This window comes from Thalassophryne amazonica, chromosome 21 (assembly GCF_902500255.1).
Source record: "Thalassophryne amazonica chromosome 21, fThaAma1.1, whole genome shotgun sequence".
In the NCBI taxonomy this organism is placed as follows: Eukaryota; Metazoa; Chordata; class Actinopteri; order Batrachoidiformes; family Batrachoididae; genus Thalassophryne; species Thalassophryne amazonica.
This window is the reverse complement of record NC_047123.1, coordinates 6,853,692-6,870,455: the sequence shown is the minus strand read 5'-3', so window position 1 is coordinate 6,870,455 and position 16,764 is coordinate 6,853,692. Positions and strand designations below refer to the sequence as shown.

At 39.8% G+C, this 16,764-nt stretch overlaps 1 protein-coding gene across 1 annotated transcript; it reads right to left on the bottom strand.

The window, feature by feature from the left end:
- Nucleotides 1-1,351: 1,351 nt before the first annotated feature.
- On the bottom strand, nt 1,352-10,411 carry clec11a (C-type lectin domain containing 11A). The gene is made up of 5 exons (XM_034162651.1): nt 9,925-10,411; nt 8,599-8,713; nt 8,354-8,461; nt 5,265-5,348; nt 1,352-4,530 (listed from the first exon to the last, which is right to left on the bottom strand). The coding sequence occupies exons 1-5, from the start codon at nt 10,000-10,002 to the stop codon at nt 4,118-4,120; spliced, it is 798 nt and encodes a 265-aa protein (XP_034018542.1). The 5' UTR covers nt 10,003-10,411; the 3' UTR covers nt 1,352-4,117.
- Between the last annotated feature and the right edge of the window lie 6,353 nt (nt 10,412-16,764).

The following is a 16,764-nucleotide window of genomic DNA, read 5'->3' as shown; positions in this document are numbered from 1 at the left end:
CAGTTGTTTAATTTTGTAGAAAAAAAGCAGATCACAGACATGACACAAAACTAAAGTCATTTCAAATGGCAACTTTCTGGCTTTAAGAAACACTATAAGAAATCAAGAAAAAAAGATTGTGGCAGTCAGTAACGGTTACTTTTTTAGACCAAGCAGAGGAAAAAAATATGGAATCACTCAATTCTGAGGAAAAAAATTATGGAATCACCCTGTAAATTTTAATCCCCAAAACTAACACCTGCATCATATCAGATCTGCTCCTTAGTCTGCATCTAAAAAGGACTGATCACACGTTGGAGAGCTGTTGCACCAAGTGGACTGACATGAATCATGGCTCCAACACGAGAGATGTCAATTGAAACAAAGGAGAGGATTATCAAACTCTTAAAAGAGAGTAAATCATCACGCAATGTTGCAAAAGATGTTGGTTGTTCACAGTCGGATGTGTCTAAACAGGGAAGGTTGTTAAAGGCAAACATACTGGTAGACCAAGGAAGACATCAAAGCGTCAAGACAGAAAACTTAAAGCAATATGTCTCAAAAATCGAAAAATGTACAACAAAACAAATGAGGAACGAATGGGAGGAAACTGGAGTCAACGTCTGTGACCGAACTGTAAGAAACCGCCTAAAGGAAATGGGATTTACATACAGAAAAGCTAAACGAAAGGCATCATTAACACCTAAACAGAAAAAAACAAGGTTACAATGGGCTAAGGAAAAGCAATTGTGGACTGTGGATGACTGGATGAAAGTCATATTCAGTGATGAATCTCGAATCTGCATTGGGCAAGGTGATGATGCTGGAACTTTTGTTTGGTGCCTTTCCAATGAGATTTATAAAGATGACTGCCTGAAGAGAACATGTAAATTTCCACAGTCATTGATATGGGGCTGCATGTCAGGTAAAGGCACTGGGGAGATGGCTGTCATCACATCATCAATAAATGCACAAGTTTATGTTGATATTTTGGACAATTGAAAGGATGTTTGGGGATGATGAAATCATTTTTCAAGATGATAATGCATCTTGCCATAGAGCAAAAACTGCAAAAACATTCCTTGCAAAAAGACACGGTCAATGTCAATGAGCAGATCTGATTTGATGCAGGTGTTAATTTGGGGGATGAAAATTTACAGGGTGATTCCATAATTTTTTCCTCAGAATTGAGTGATTCCATATTGTTTTTCCTCTGCTTGGTCTAAAAAAAGTAACCGTTACTGACTGCCACAATCTTTTTTTCTTGATTTCTTATAGTGTTTCTTAAAGCCAGAAAGTTGCCATTTGAAATGACTTTAGTTTTGTGTCGTGTCTGTGATCTGCTTTTTTTCTACAAAATTAAACAACTGAATGAACATCCTCCGAGGCCGGTGATTCCATAATTTTTGCCAGGGGTTGTATTTTTCTTTCTTTTTACAAATAAAACGTACACACAATATTTTAGTTCATAAAATCTTTATTTAAAAAAAGCATTTGCACACAGTAATTCCTTTCCTATTTTACAGGGGAGAAATACATTTTTCTGCAAGACAAACACTAACGATCTGAACACACGACATACAGTTTTTGGGTTTCGATTTGACATACGACTCAAAAATCTTGCTCTGATTTCTACAGATGTTGAGGAATACACAACCGAGCTGGCAGAAACACCCTTTATAACATCTGCAGAGGTCAGAACTCTGCAGTGTGAGACAGTAACACTGCATAATATCTGTACAAATACACAGTGAGGCGAGCAGGTCTTAGAGTTAAGCCTGTTTAATCTATCCCAGGCTCAGACAGGAATGCTTTCAGCTTTTTATGGTTTTGGTTTTTGGAGACTTTGGGCTGTTTTAGATTTCAGGTGTGAATCGCAGAGAAAGGCTTCACATTCATATTGCTACAGCTGCATTTCCAATAATGATATAATAAACAGACTGAAAGGGCCAAGAAGTTTGTATTTAGTGTTAAAGTTAAAGGACATGAGTTTGTGCTTATACATGTTTTTTGTTGCTTTGTTTGGGGGAGTTCACCTTGAGTTCAAGCCAAGTTTCTACTTCCTTTCTACAAGGAGTTTGCATATCCTTCATGCAGAATACCGTAGGCTATTTCTTCATGTAGATCTGTAGTTGCATCACGAAGGCATTCAGGGTAAAACATTTACCAAAACAATATGTGGATCAATTATTTTTATAATTTTTTAAAGCATCACACCCATCTGCATGTTTTAGATCATCTCTAGCGCTATTGGTTGTGGAGATACATGCAACATCATTTCATGGTGTTTTAGAGATACCATCATGACAGCAGTATCAGCTTTAGATTACCCCTACTGGTTTAGGAGATATCCTAGAAAAACTGTCTGACAATTATGATGTCATTTCATGACATTTTTAGGACTGTATCATAACTCATATCGTATGCTTACAAATAATTACAAACGATTTGCTGATTTATACAGTTATCTCTCTAGACCCGCTGGTTGCAGAGATTTCTTTCATCAATATGCTCTGGTTAATCATCTGGACAGTGAGTGCATTTCATTGGGAAAATAATATTATGCCAATTTCTCTACATGATTGTTTGGAGTTTAGTGACCACTTTGTCTTCAGACATATTGTAGTCATTATTACTCCTCAGAAATCAAACCCAACCCCTATATACAAGGACAGCAAGCCAAGAACATATTAATTCTGTACATGGGAACATTAAGAATATTGTTAAAATGTATAAAAAACTTGTAACCATAATCTGTAAATATCATACAGACAGCCATTTACTCAATTACCACATGGGGACATTATAGAAATATTTATATTTCATATATTTTTTGGCTCAGACACTAGTTGTTAGTAATAATTATTTTATGTAAAATGGTAGTTTAACTATGAGTGGCATGCTAAATTCCAAAATGAGCAAAAAATAAGTAAATAAAAAAGCTCTCTTTTGAGTAGGAAAGTTGTATTATGGACAAGCACTTTATTCGTAAATACCTGGTGAACCCTGACAAAAACATTTTGGTACTACTTTCGTGCAGACACAACCACTGTAAACAAACGTACGCTCAAAAACATGAATTTGAGGACATTGTGAAATACTCATAGAAGGGTAGATTATGTCTGACTACTTATACTAACACACATGCTTACCTTTACCTGTATAAAGTTTACAAGCACTTTTGTGCAATTCTGACCAGTACTTAAGGTGTATAAAAGCGTTAACTGGTGTATTATGGGTACTTTCAAAATGAAACTCCTATCAGAGCTGTGCCTTTACTAAGGTTATATGTTCACAAAGTTTAGTGAAAATTGGTTTTGTGGTTTTCGCGGTATTACATGCAAAACCTTTGTACGGAAGAAAATCATAAAGAATTTGATGCACAATTTTGGTATAAAAGTGTGATTGAAGGTTTCGGTATCTGCTCGTTTTTTGCAGTACTTGAATGCCTCTTTCTTTTGGTATCAATTGCAAACAAATCAGCTCTCTACTTTTCACGCTACAATATGCTAAAATTTAGGGTATAATAACAATAAATGTATACTCTAGGTTTCAGATAACTCGTGGTCCAATTTTGTGGACCCCAACTTGCGTGAGTTAATGGGGTTTACCTGTACTATGATTGTGGCAGATGGCCCCTTCCAACGGTCTGTTTCTGCTTGAGGTTTCTACCTGTTACATAAAAGTGATTTTCCTTGCCACTATCACCTTGTGTTTGCTTTTGGTGGAATATTGCTTCTCTATAAATTAGATCGTACAGACAGCAGTCTAGAGCTGCTGTACATGTAGAGTGTCTTGAGATATTTTCTGGAGTTTGGCGCTACATAAATAACATTAATGCAGATAATATATTTCTGAAACATATATCAGTCGCATTTTCTCTTAATCATATTGTGCAAATTTCTAAAAAACCTGAAATTGTTCTGTTTTAGGATGTCGCCTCAGTGTCGATAATATTTCTTTGGGCTAAATTTTATATATTTTTATATACGTCCCCATGTGAGCTTAATTAAAAAGGTGTATAATAAGGATCCTTTGCAAGGGAATAAGTTATTCGAAAGCGCAACATGTTTGTATCAACAGTAATTCATGAACGCTAACATTATTACAGAGAAAAATCTTGTAAAAAGTGCTGATTCTAAAGTGCCACCCTGTCATCAAACTCGCACAGATAGTTCATGTTCCGATCACAGTACTGGTCCCACCAGTCGCCGTCGTCGGATGACATCGCTACACAGTTTTCCCTCTTCCCCCCATCCGGTTGGCTGGACAGGAAGTGCTTGCGCCACTGGAAGTACGTCACTTGCGTCCCATCATCGAAGAGGTACAAGCCCTCAGAGCGCAGGTCGTTAATGCCCAGCCAGACCGGCCAGTTTCCTGGATGGAAGAATGACTTGACATAATGTGCCAAAGCCTCCTGCTCTTTGCGATCGCGGGGCATCGCCATGCGGCCGCCTCTTTCCAGACACTTTCTAGATGCTCCAGCATAGTCTTTGTAGCTGTTATACACCAGATAACATTTATATCCAACCCTCAGTCCTTTTTGGCAACCTGTGTAGAAAAAAATAAGATTGTCAGTGCTGAATTCATCCACAACATAATTAATTATTGTTAAAGAGGGTTGCTAAGTTAAAGAATAATTGTAGGAAATGATCATGTGAGGCTTCATGAAGCATTTAGTATTTTTCTGAGACCACTAGATGCCCGTCTCTTTTCAAAAAATACATTACAAAGCTCAAAGTACTTCACTTTGAAGTGAAGCTGAGTAGGTACTGACTAATACTTTCTTAGTTTTTTAATTTTTAAGAAATTTGCAAAAATCTCAACTTTTTTCACATTGTCATTATGGGGTGTTGTGAGTAGAATTTTGAGGGAAAAAATTAATTTACTTCATATTGAAATAAGGCTGTAACATAAATGTGGACAAGGTGTAGCATTATGAATACTTTGCGGATGCAATGTATAGCCTCGTTTTAAAAACTTAAACAATGCCATAAAGCAGGGGTGGCCAAGTTCGGTCCTCGAGAGCCACCTTCCTGACACTATCAGTTGTCTCCCTGCTCCAACACACCTGAATCCAATGAAAGGCTCATTAAAAGTCTGCTAACAAGTCTTTCATTGGATTCAGGTGTGTTGGAGCAGGGAGACAACTTAAGAGTGTCAGGAATGTGGCTCTCGAGGACCGAACTTGGCCACCCCTGCCATAAAACATCAGTAGCTTTAGAGAGACATCAACAGAATACCAAGTGCTAGAAAAAGGTCAAAGGACAAAGAAGTGCTGATACCTTCCAGTCTTCCAATCTCCTTGCGGTTATCCTTGCTGTGATGATAGGCTTCCCGGATGGTGTCTTCCAGTTCTCCAACTTTAGCTGCCATATTTGCAAGCAGGACACAGAAACAAGGAAATATATAAGGCATTTGTATGATACCCAATTTGTTCACTCACATTAAAATACACTTGTATATACAAACTGAATATAATGATAAGTAACTATTCAGTGCCAACATCAAGATCAGAGGGAAGAACTTGTGTTTTTGAAGTCAACGTCAAAGTTTGCCTAGTTGATGAGCATGGATGCCGTTTCAGATGGTTAGTCGTTTAGACGAGCAGAGAGGATTAGGTACTCAAGAGAAAGACTTGAGCATGTCTTCCTAAGTAACCACTCACAATCATTACAATGGTACCAAAAGACACCCATTTGTCACCATTGGAGTCGAAAACCCAATCTCAGTTCTCTCCCTTTGCCCTACCACTTTGTCATTTCTTCAAAAGGGTGAAATGAGGGTATTGCGATTGAACCCAGGTCTCAAATCTATACAATAAGTAAGCTTGAAAGCACCGGGACACTGAAGATGCTGGCACTGACAAACAGCTCTGTCCACCAACCGTCATTACTCCATTAGATCTTCTTGGATGCCTTTCCAAGTTATTGGCTGAGCTCCCAGAGACATGAATGTCCACAGGTTGGTCATATATGCCACATACACTGCTGATAGCTCAGTTTGCAACTGCAAATATGTAGAGATGCTGCCTTGATCTGGGACAGACAAAGGAGCAGGCCCTATGTTTTTGATTGTGGGAGGGAAACCCATGCAGACACTGGAAGATCATGCAAACTCCACACAGAAAGGAACTGGGAAAGGGTGGAATCGAAGCCCAGAACTTCTTGCTGTGACAGAAGAGTGCAAACCACTGAGCTACCATGCTGCCCCTGATATTTCTGGTGACTGTAATCCAGATTTGGCAAAAAAAAAAAAAGTCTAAGATGAACACTAATGCTCGCTAATCCCTCAGATGGCATTGCATTAAGATTTGTCATTCATCAATAGCTGATATAACCACATGGGCAAGGGATTACTTTGGGAACCTTTGTCAAACACTACACTACAACATGGAGTTACATGTACAAATGCCACTTTTTACTGTGTAAAAATGAAGCCTTGTGTTAACCTTGTCCACAAGCAGCACCAATGTCTCTGGGCTTGGGGGCATGGCATTGCGGTTGGACCATCAAACAGTAGAAGTGTGTATTATGGCCAAAAAATAAAAAAATAAAATAAAATAAAATAAACAAATAAAAAAAACAGCATTACAATATTTTTTAGAAGAAAGGGACGCTGTGTCCTCTGGACCAAAGATGAAAAGGACTATGCAAAAACAAGTGCAAAAGCCAGGGTCTGCACTGATATCAGGTTGTGTCAGTGCCCTTGGCAAAAGGAATTTACACTTCTGTGATGGCAGCATTAATGCAGACTTTTGAGATTTTAGACCAATATATGCTGCCTTCAAGGCAACATCTTTTCCAGGGACCTCCAGGTATTTTCCAGTAAGACAATGCAAAACCACATTCTGCACACATTACAAAGGGATGGCTGCAGAGATTTGTGGCTACGGGACTGGCCTGCCTGTAGGGTCCTACCTGCAATAGAGAATGTGTGGAGAATTTTGAAAGGAAAAATGCAATAATGATGACACCGTACTTAAGGCATTTGCAGGAAGAATGGGACAAAATAACACCTGAAATGCTTCATCACTTGATTCGTCACTGCCAAAATGTGAGGCAGAATCACAAAATTACAAACTGAGAAGTGCTTCAGTGCCTCCCTTGTTTTTTTGTTTGTTTGTTTTGGGGTTTTTTGTTTTGTTTTGTTGTGTGTTTTGATGCGTTGCAGGCTTTAAATACAAGATGTATAGCAACAAAAGAAAAAAACGTTGGCCAGAATAGACCTGAACTATCTTGAGTTTACACCGTCTGCAATGAAATCAAAGTCAAAGTAAATGTCAGCCTCACTGCACAGGGTTTTCATATTTGCATTTCCAATACTTCCAGCCTTTTTCTCATTTGGGGTTACAGATGGTCATTGAACCACAACGTGGCAATTTCTTGCACAGATTCTCAAGTGCTGCAATCAGGGCAAAGTTTACGCAACACAGATTACAGCATTGTCCATAAAATCACAATCAGTGAACCTTTCCTCACTGACAAAAGAATCCAGCTTAGTGGACTCTGTGACCTGGTGTGTTTTAAAGCACTGAACAGAGTAAGATTTAGGACATATCCCTGAGGAATATGATAACAGGTCAGAAACTCTACCTCCACTCCACACAGCGCTCACAGTGTCTGTGTGTAATTACTTTTTTTGGCTCCCACTAACCAACTAATCAGTGGATCTGATCACCATTTACAGCTGAGTGTCGCCGTATTCTTCAAAAAGACACCGAACTCTGAAAAACGGCGTGAACTAAGAACATGTTGTCCATCTAACCTCCATCACTGAAAAAAGATGCAGGGGAAAACATTTGTTTGTCCTTATAACTGAGGAGCCACATCTTTAAAATCTACATGGATGTGAAGTAGATAAGAAAGAGATGGTCAAAAGAAGGCTTTCGGATAAAGAAAGAGTAATTTTGACCAAATATGGGGAAAGTGACAAAAGCAAGTCATTTCTATGGATTTGCATGAAATTGTTTACACTTTCTGGGAGGCCAACGGTGTTTCAGTCAAAAAGTCCAAGTATCATTGAAGTAAGAGCTGTTTGTACTAAATTTCAAAAAAATCCCAGTGACAGATTTTCTTCAATAAATTGAACACTGTGAAAAAATGGTTCAATGAGAAAGTCCCATTTGCCATGAGCAGATACTCCACCAAGGACTGTTAGCACCAACTTTCAGAAAAAATTTATGAAGTTTTTCCAGAAGACTGGGGCACACTGATAGATTTCCAGCCTTTAACTGTGCAAACACACCAAAGTTTTAACTGCGTTTTGGTCTAAGTGCAGGTTTGATGTGAAAACTGACACACAGATGAAAGGACGCCATAGAGAAAGAGAATCACGGATGCTGTGGTTTAGTCAGAAAAGGTGATCATCTTACCATCCATCCTGGACAGAGAGTCCAGCAGCTGGCTGACTTTAACATCCAGAGTGTAGTGACCTACATTCAGCTTATGAATTGCCTGGTCCATACCGGCCAGTCTGGACACTGGACAAGAGACAAGAGGATGCAGACGTGTTTTACAGACAGATTTAAAATCCAGGCATGGATCTGTTACGGTGACACATAACCAACCCAGTTTATATGACGTCTTAATCAATAATAGTATAAATTAAAACACCCACAGACGTAGTTGTATGAATTTTCAAAATCTGACAGCGCATTGGTCGGCTCTGGTTCAGGCTCTGGAAGAATGTCAGGGACGTCCCCTCGTGTCTTTTTCACCTCTGGCAGGGATTCCTAACACACACACACACACACATACACACGATTGAAATTCCTTAATCTGCCATATAAAAACACCTGTGAGCAACACCATCACTGTGAGTGATGATTATAGAAACACATCATAAAGACATTTTGTATCAACTATATGTGACCGTAGGACCTTTGGGGGTAGCAGGATGAAGGTCGTAGGTCCTGATTGAAAAGACATTCCCACTAGCTTGGATAACGGGGAATTCCCCTTTGGCTGACCTGGTAAAGGAACGGCCTTTAGTGCGAGCCGTCCGGGGTTTGATCCCACCGCCGTCCAGGCCACAAAGGTCCTATGGTCACAATCTTGGAAATCCAGTGGGGTTTCTCTGCACGGGTTCGAATCCTGCCAACAACGCCAACTGTGACTGTCGGACCTTTGTGGCCGGGACTTTTCCAATACAGTAAAGATGCAAAGCAACATTGAAAATTTTACAAATGATTTGTATTATATCCACATGTAATTCCTTTGTAATCACCAGTATTTTAACTAGTAAGTGTAATGTAATTACATTTTTTTTTCAGAGTAACTCTAAGATTATAGTCACACTTATTTTGTAATTTAATTACATGCAACTTTTACTTTTTTTTACTAATTACATGCAACTAGTTCTTCTTGTTAGGGGCCACCACAGCAGATCATCTATCTCCACTTCATCATGTCCTCTTCCGTCACACCAACCAACCTCATGACATCCTCAAACCTCCTCTTTGGCCTCTTTCTTCTCTTCCTGCCTGGTGGGTCCATCCTCAGCATCCTTCTCTCTATATATTCCCTTCATCCCTCCTCTGTACATCCATACCATCTCAATTCCTATCTGTCCTATCTACATGGTCCCTCTGATTTCTAATCATTCCCATCATTCCCAAGGAAAATCACAACAATTTCAGCTCTGCCACCTCCATCTCTGCCTCCTTTTTGTTAGTCACCTCCCCCTAAGTTCTACAACAGCTGGGCGCACTATCATCTCATAAATCTCTTTCAGTCTTGCAAATCCTCTGGTATCACACATCACTCCTGCCCTTCTTCATCACCTGTCTACCACCCTCACTGTTACTTTGTCTACCTTCATCACCTCTACTTCTTGCAACCTCATGTCCAATCATCACTGAACTATGACATAATCAAACACGGAATGGTGACATATTACATCATCTAAAGTTAAATATGACGTAAGAACACGTAGAATTCTTACCTCTGTTGGTGCTGGAAGAACGTTCACACCCAGAGAACATAGACACAGCACGGTGAGAGAGGTGACTGCTGGTCCCATTTTCTGCTTCCACCTCTGCTTCTCCTTTAACAGTGAACGACTTCACTCGGCACCTCCACGTCTCTCCTCCTCTTTCTCCTCTGGTCTTTGTCTTTGAGCTCCTCTTGCTTTCAGACCATCTCACAGATGTAGTCCACAGTGACACATGACGAGCAGCAGCAAAGTAGCTCCCGTTTCCATTTGAATGTGGAGAAAACACAGAATGTGAGATTAAAGTCGCCGGCTGGGTGTGTGCAGTCTGTCCGCTGTCTCTCCTCTCTCCAGCTCTCCTTTCCTCCTAAACAACAGGAAAACTGTTCTTGCTCCCACCTCCCATTTCCACTCTTTGTGTGAACACTGCAGCTTCACAGTCACTGTACAGAGAAGAACACAAACCTCAGACAAACAAACAAACACCATCAAAACATTTTCAACAGAATCTTATTTTACAGTTTTAGATTAGATTAGATTGGACAGAACTTGGGAAGACTCCCTCAGAGAAATTGAGGTTCCAGCAGCATTGTATAGCAGCACACAGGGTAAGAAGCACACAGAATATCAAAAGTGAAAAAGAAAAACAGTTTGCAAATATAAATATAAATATAAATACCAGACATACTGATCAATACTGGTTACTGGCTACTACTGTTCCTCTCATTCCTGACTTCTGTCTTCCTGTTACTCCTCCTCCCCATTCAAAGAATGAAATCAGAGTGTAATGCTTCATCCATGTGCAGTACAGCACATCTAAAAGCTGTAACTCCCTTTAACAACATTTCACTTTTATAAATTAAAGTAAAAAACAAAAATAGATGAAAACATTGCAGCATTTCTGCCTTTAGTGGTTAAATCCTAACTTTGGCAGGCGGTTTGCTTTAGAACTCACATGTTGCCACATTGAGCATTCAAAATGCTACTGTGTGCGCACAAGCTGCAGTTGATTTGCACAATTTAATTAATATGTTTGCACATTTGATTAGTTCATGCACTGTGCCAAGTTGAGTAAAGCAGAGTGCGTAAAATGAGGGACAGATATTATGTGAGTTATGTTATCTGGTTAATATCAAACACGGAAATACATTTATTAAATACAGATTTCTTTGCTCGTAGAGATGTAAGCAGAAGGAATGAATGTCAGTTTCTGTTCTCGAAATAAAGACCTTTAATTTTAAGTAAAATATCAAATGATGTGGATCATATAAAACAAATAATGAGTGTTTTCAATTCATGCAGTCGAAAGAATATTTTCATTCACTGAATGATGTACCAGTTAGTGTACCAGTCATCTTGCAACTCATGCAAATATTCTTACCATTGCACTCATAAACATTATGTTATATTTTTTGCCAGCTGACACTGTCCCAAAGGCGATGGCCCCTTAGCTACTCCTAAGGAGGAACCTCATTTGTGGAGATGCTAATTTTGCTTTGGAAGCCTGAGTTCTTTTCTTTATTGTTCCTGCTCTTACATGCAAGAAGGCAGCAGCTCTTCGGGTAGGCCTGTAAATACAGCAGATGGATCCTCAATTAATCCTGAATTATGCCAATTGCTCATTCAGTAGCTTTTACAAGTATTCCGGGTGATTCCAGATATTTAAGGAATTTCTGGTTAAAGCTATTGAATGACTAATTGACATAATTAGGTGTTAATTAGAAAACCATTATTTATATTTAAAGGCCTACCTACAGAACAGTACCTTCTTGCATTTAACTGCAGGTTGGGGCGGGGATAAAAGATAAAATGAGATAAACTTTATTGATCCCATACTGGGGAAAATCACTTGTTGCAGCAGCAAGAGTCGTACAGCAGTAAAGAAAAAGAAAAAATATTTACATTAAAGGTGACTAAAGTATATTGTGATGTTTGCTGGTGGGTGCATAAATATTGATGTGAAAAAATTCAGTGAAAAATACAGTATAGTGAGTATAAGTATGTATAGATATGGTAAAATTATTGCACAGGATAAACTGCACAGTTGTACATGTAATAAAGCACAAAAAGTGGTGGTAGACGTAGTTAATAGTACAAAGGTGATTATGGTGCTAGAAACATTTTGAGGTATTATACAGTCTGACTGCAGTTGGATTAAATGACGTGCGGAGGCGTTCTGTTTTGTTTAGTTAACATCCTCCTCTCACCCACCTCTATAGGTAAAGAATAAAGCCAAGGTTTCCAGAGCACAATTTTCCATCACCAGTTACTCCATGTGAGTCATGCGACTTGGTGGGAGATCTGTGAGCATGCCCACCTCCCCACCACCAGAAAATTTTATATATTTAGAGAAGCTTTTTTCCTGCATTCTAAGACAATCAGGGAAGTTAAATGTGGATTCTGTAGTCGTTTTTAATGTTCCGTTTTTATTTGAAACTTGGAGAAACGTTCTGATTCTGCACACAGCAACATTAATCAATCAGCTTTTCTGTATGCAAGACCTTTCCCATATTTTATCATATCTTGGGTCAGCAGCTCAAGGGGAGTTGCAACCCCCCCCCAGATCTGCCACTGCATAGGTATACACACATTCCATCAAATAATACACACTTTCCGAGCTTTGTCAGTACGATTCATTAAATGTGCGGTTAAGAGGCTGGAATTTTTATTCTGCAAAGAAAATTATTACCAAAGGAGAAAGACCCTATGGAAACATGTGTGTCCATTTACACAGCCTGAAGCAGAAGCCATGATGCCAGTAAAAACGCTACAAGAATCTGGCAGAATGTCCAAGCATATTGAACTGGGCCTGGCTCTGAGATCTGGGGATTTGGGAGGAGCTCAGGCTGAACGCCGGACGTTCAGCGGTGTGTTTGAATCTGCAGGACGGCTGTTCAAACAAAGAGCTCTCTGCACAAACATGTTCCAGACATCAGTGTAAATTCAAACACAAGGTGGTCATACGGTGCTGCAAACTGTGACATGTGAAAAGAGGGTTTGTCCTTTTTGTGCAGTTAAAATGCAATCAACTGATGATTTTGTATTGTGTCACTACAGCAGACTGCTGGTCTCCTCTGCACTTTGGTCCTATTTCTATGGATTTCTCATTCGTTTAAAGCATCTGGTTTTCCATGTCGAAAGCACATTAAATACACAGTAGGACTCTTGGTTGCAGTTTTAATAAGATGCAATGAATTGGATTGGTCCAAATGTGGCAGAAATATGTGAATGAGGCCACAAAGCAGCCATTCAGTGTTCTGACGAGTTGGGTGGCTCAGCAGGAAGGCGGCTGCAGGGACAGAGGTGGTTCAGTTTGGTCAGGTATAATGAACACATACCGCAACTCAAAGGCCAGCACTGAGAGTCTGGGCCAGGAGGGGTCAGAAATACCACTTTCCTGAAAGCTATATATCTCTAGAGTTCATTCTAGCATCAGTATCATGTAGCTTCTTGATTTTACAGCCTTTCAAACAGATCCACTATTGACCAAAGAGGACACAATTATTTGCCCCTTATGAAATTTAAAGTTTTCTTTGAAAAAAATCCCAAATGCTTTTTTAACAGGACAGGGAATTTTCAACACAAAATTTATAAACATCCTAGTTTTATCATTTTGCTTTGCACACACAAACAACATTATTTCACAAAAATCAAAAACTACCAGGGTCAAAATTATTATCCGCCTTTAAGATAATAAAGGTAATCCGCCTGGCATTTTGGTATTGGGTATTGTATCACTTCCTGTTCCGGAGCACAGCGGTGTTTTTCTGTATCTGTTAGCTGTTTAATCTGCGCAGTTAGATTGATCTAGTTATCTAGATTACGATTTGTTTCCCAGTGTAATCTTTACGTGCCTTAACTAAAGCACTCCTTCTGCTGAATCACCTCTAAATTATTTACACATTATTCACTTTGCGTGTTTTAGGAATCCGCTAGCTTAGCGTAGCTACTAGCTCTTAGCCGATTTAGCATGGCGGCTTCTCCTGTCTCTCCCGTACTTTTCTGCTCTGGATGTGAAATGTTTAGTTATTCCTCGGCCTCCTTTAGCAGTAATGGTACTTGTAATAAGTGTAGCTTATTCGTAGCTTTGGAGGCCAGGCTGGGCGAATTGGAGACTCGGCTCTGCACCGTGGAAAATTCTACAGCTAGCCAGGCCCCTGTAGTTGGTGCGGACCAAGGTAGCTTAGCCGCCGTTAGTTTCCCTCTGGCAGATCCCGAGCAGCCGGGAAAGCAGGCCGACTGGGTGACTGTGAGGAGGAAGCGTAGCCCTAAACAGAAGTCCCGTGTACACCGCCAACCCGTTCACATTTCTAACCGTTTTTCCCCACTCGGCGACACACCCGCCGAGGATCAAACTGGTTATTGGCGACTCTGTTTTGCGAAATGTGAAGTTAGCGACACCAGCAACCATAGTCAATTGTCTTCCGGGGGCCAGAGCAGGCGACATTGAAGGAAATTTGAAACTGCTGGCTAAGCGTAAATTTGGTAAGATTGTAATTCACGTCGGCAGTAATGACACCCGGTTACGCCAATCGGAGGTCACTAAAACTAACATTAAATCGGTGTGTAACTTTGCAAAAACAATGTCGGACTCTGTAGTTTTCTCTGGGCCCCTCCCCAATCGGACCGGGACTGACATGTTTAGCCGCATGTTCTCCTTGAATTGCTGGCTGTCTGAGTGGTGTCCAAAAAATGAGGTGGGCTTCATAGATAATTGGCAAAGCTTCTGGGGAAAACCTGGTCTTGTTAGGAGAGACGGCATCCATCCCACTTTGGATGGAGCAGCTCTCATTTCTAGAAATCTGGCCAATTTTCTTAAATCCTCCAAACCGTGACTATCCAGGGTTGGGACCAGGAAGCAGAGTTGTAGTCTTACACACCTCTCTGCAGCTTCTCTCCCCCTGCCATCCCCTCATTACCCCATCCCCGTAGAGACGGTGCCTGCTCCCAGACCACCAATAACCAGCAAAAATCTATTTAAGCATAAAAATTCAAAAAGAAAAAATAATATAGCACCTTCAACTGCACCACAGACTAAAACAGTTAAATGTGGTCTATTAAACATTAGGTCTCTCTCTTCTAAGTCCCTGTTGGTAAATGATATAATAATTGATCAACATATTGATTTATTCTGCCTTACAGAAACCTGGTTACAGCAGGATGAATATGTTAGTTTAATGAGTCAACACCCCCGAGTCACACTAACTGTCAGAATGCTCGTAGCACGGGCCGGGGCGGAGGATTAGCAGCAATCTTCCATCCCAGCTTATTAATTAATCAAAAACCCAGACAGAGCTTTAATTCATTTGAAAGCTTGTCTCTTAGTCTTGTCCATCCAAATTGGAAGTCCCAAAAAACCAGTTTTATTTGTTATTATCTATCGTCCACCTGATCGTTACTGTGAGTTTCTCTGTGAATTTTCAGACCTTTTGTCTGACTTAGTGCTTAGCTCAGATAAGATAATTATAGTGGGCGATTTTAACATCCACACAGATGCTGAGAATGACAGCCTCAACACTGCATTTAATCTATTATTAGACTCTATTGGCTTTGCTCAAAAAGTAAATGAGTCCACCCACCACTTTAATCATATCTTAGATCTTGTTCTGACTTATGGTATGGAAATAGAAGACTTAACAGTATTCCCTGAAAACTCCCTTCTGTCTGATCATTTCTTAATAACATTTACATTTACTCTGATGGACTACCCAGCAGTGGGGAATAAGTTTCATTACACTAGAAGTCTTTCAGAAAGCGCTGTAACTAGGTTTAAGGATATGATTCCTTCTTATGTTCTCTAATGCCATATACCAACACAGTGCAGAGTAGCTACCTAAACTCGGTAAGGGAGATAGAGTATCTCGTCAATAGTTTTACATCCTCATTGAAGACAACTTTGGATGCTGCAGCTCCTCTGAAAAAGAGAGCTTTAAATCAGAAGTGTCTGACTCCGTGGTATAACTCACAAACTCGTAGCTTAAAGCAGATAACCCATAAGTTGGAGAGGAAATGGCGTCTCACTAATTTAGAAGATCTTCACTTAGCCTGGAAAAAGAGTCTGTTGCTCTATAAAAAAGCCCTCCGTAAAGCTAGGACATCTTTCTACTCATCACTAATTGAAGAAAAATAAGAACAACCCCAGGTTTCTTTTCAGCACTGTAGCCAGGCTGACAAAGAGTCAGAGCTCTATTGAGCTGAGTATTCCATTAACTTTAACTAGTAATGACTTCATGACTTTCTTTGCTAACAAAATTTTAACTATTAGAGAAAAAATTACTCATAACCATCCCAAAGACGTATCGTTATCTTTGGCTGCTTTCAGTGATGCCGGTATTTGGTTAGACTCTTTCTCTCCGATTGTTCTGTCTGAGTTATTTTCATTAGTTACTTCATCCAAACCATCAACATGTTTATTAGACCCCATTCCTACCAGGCTGCTCAAGGAAGCCCTACCATTATTTAATGCTTCGATCTTAAATATGATCAATCTATCTTTGTTAGTTGGCTATGTACCACAGGCTTTTAAGGTGGCAGTAATTAAACCATTACTTAAAAAGCCATCACTTGACCCAGCTATCTTAGCTAATTATAGGCCAATCTCCAACCTTCCTTTTCTCTCAAAAATTCTTGAAAGGGTAGTTGTAAAACAGCTAACTGATCATCTGCAGAGGAATGGTCTATTTGAAGAGTTTCAGTCAGGTTTTAGAATTCATCATAGTACAGAAACAGCATTAGTGAAGGTTACAAATGATCTTCTTATGGCCTCGGACAGTGGACTCATCTCTGTGCTTGTTCTGTTAGACCTCAGTGCTGCTTTTGATACTGTTGACCATAAAATTTTATTACAGAGAT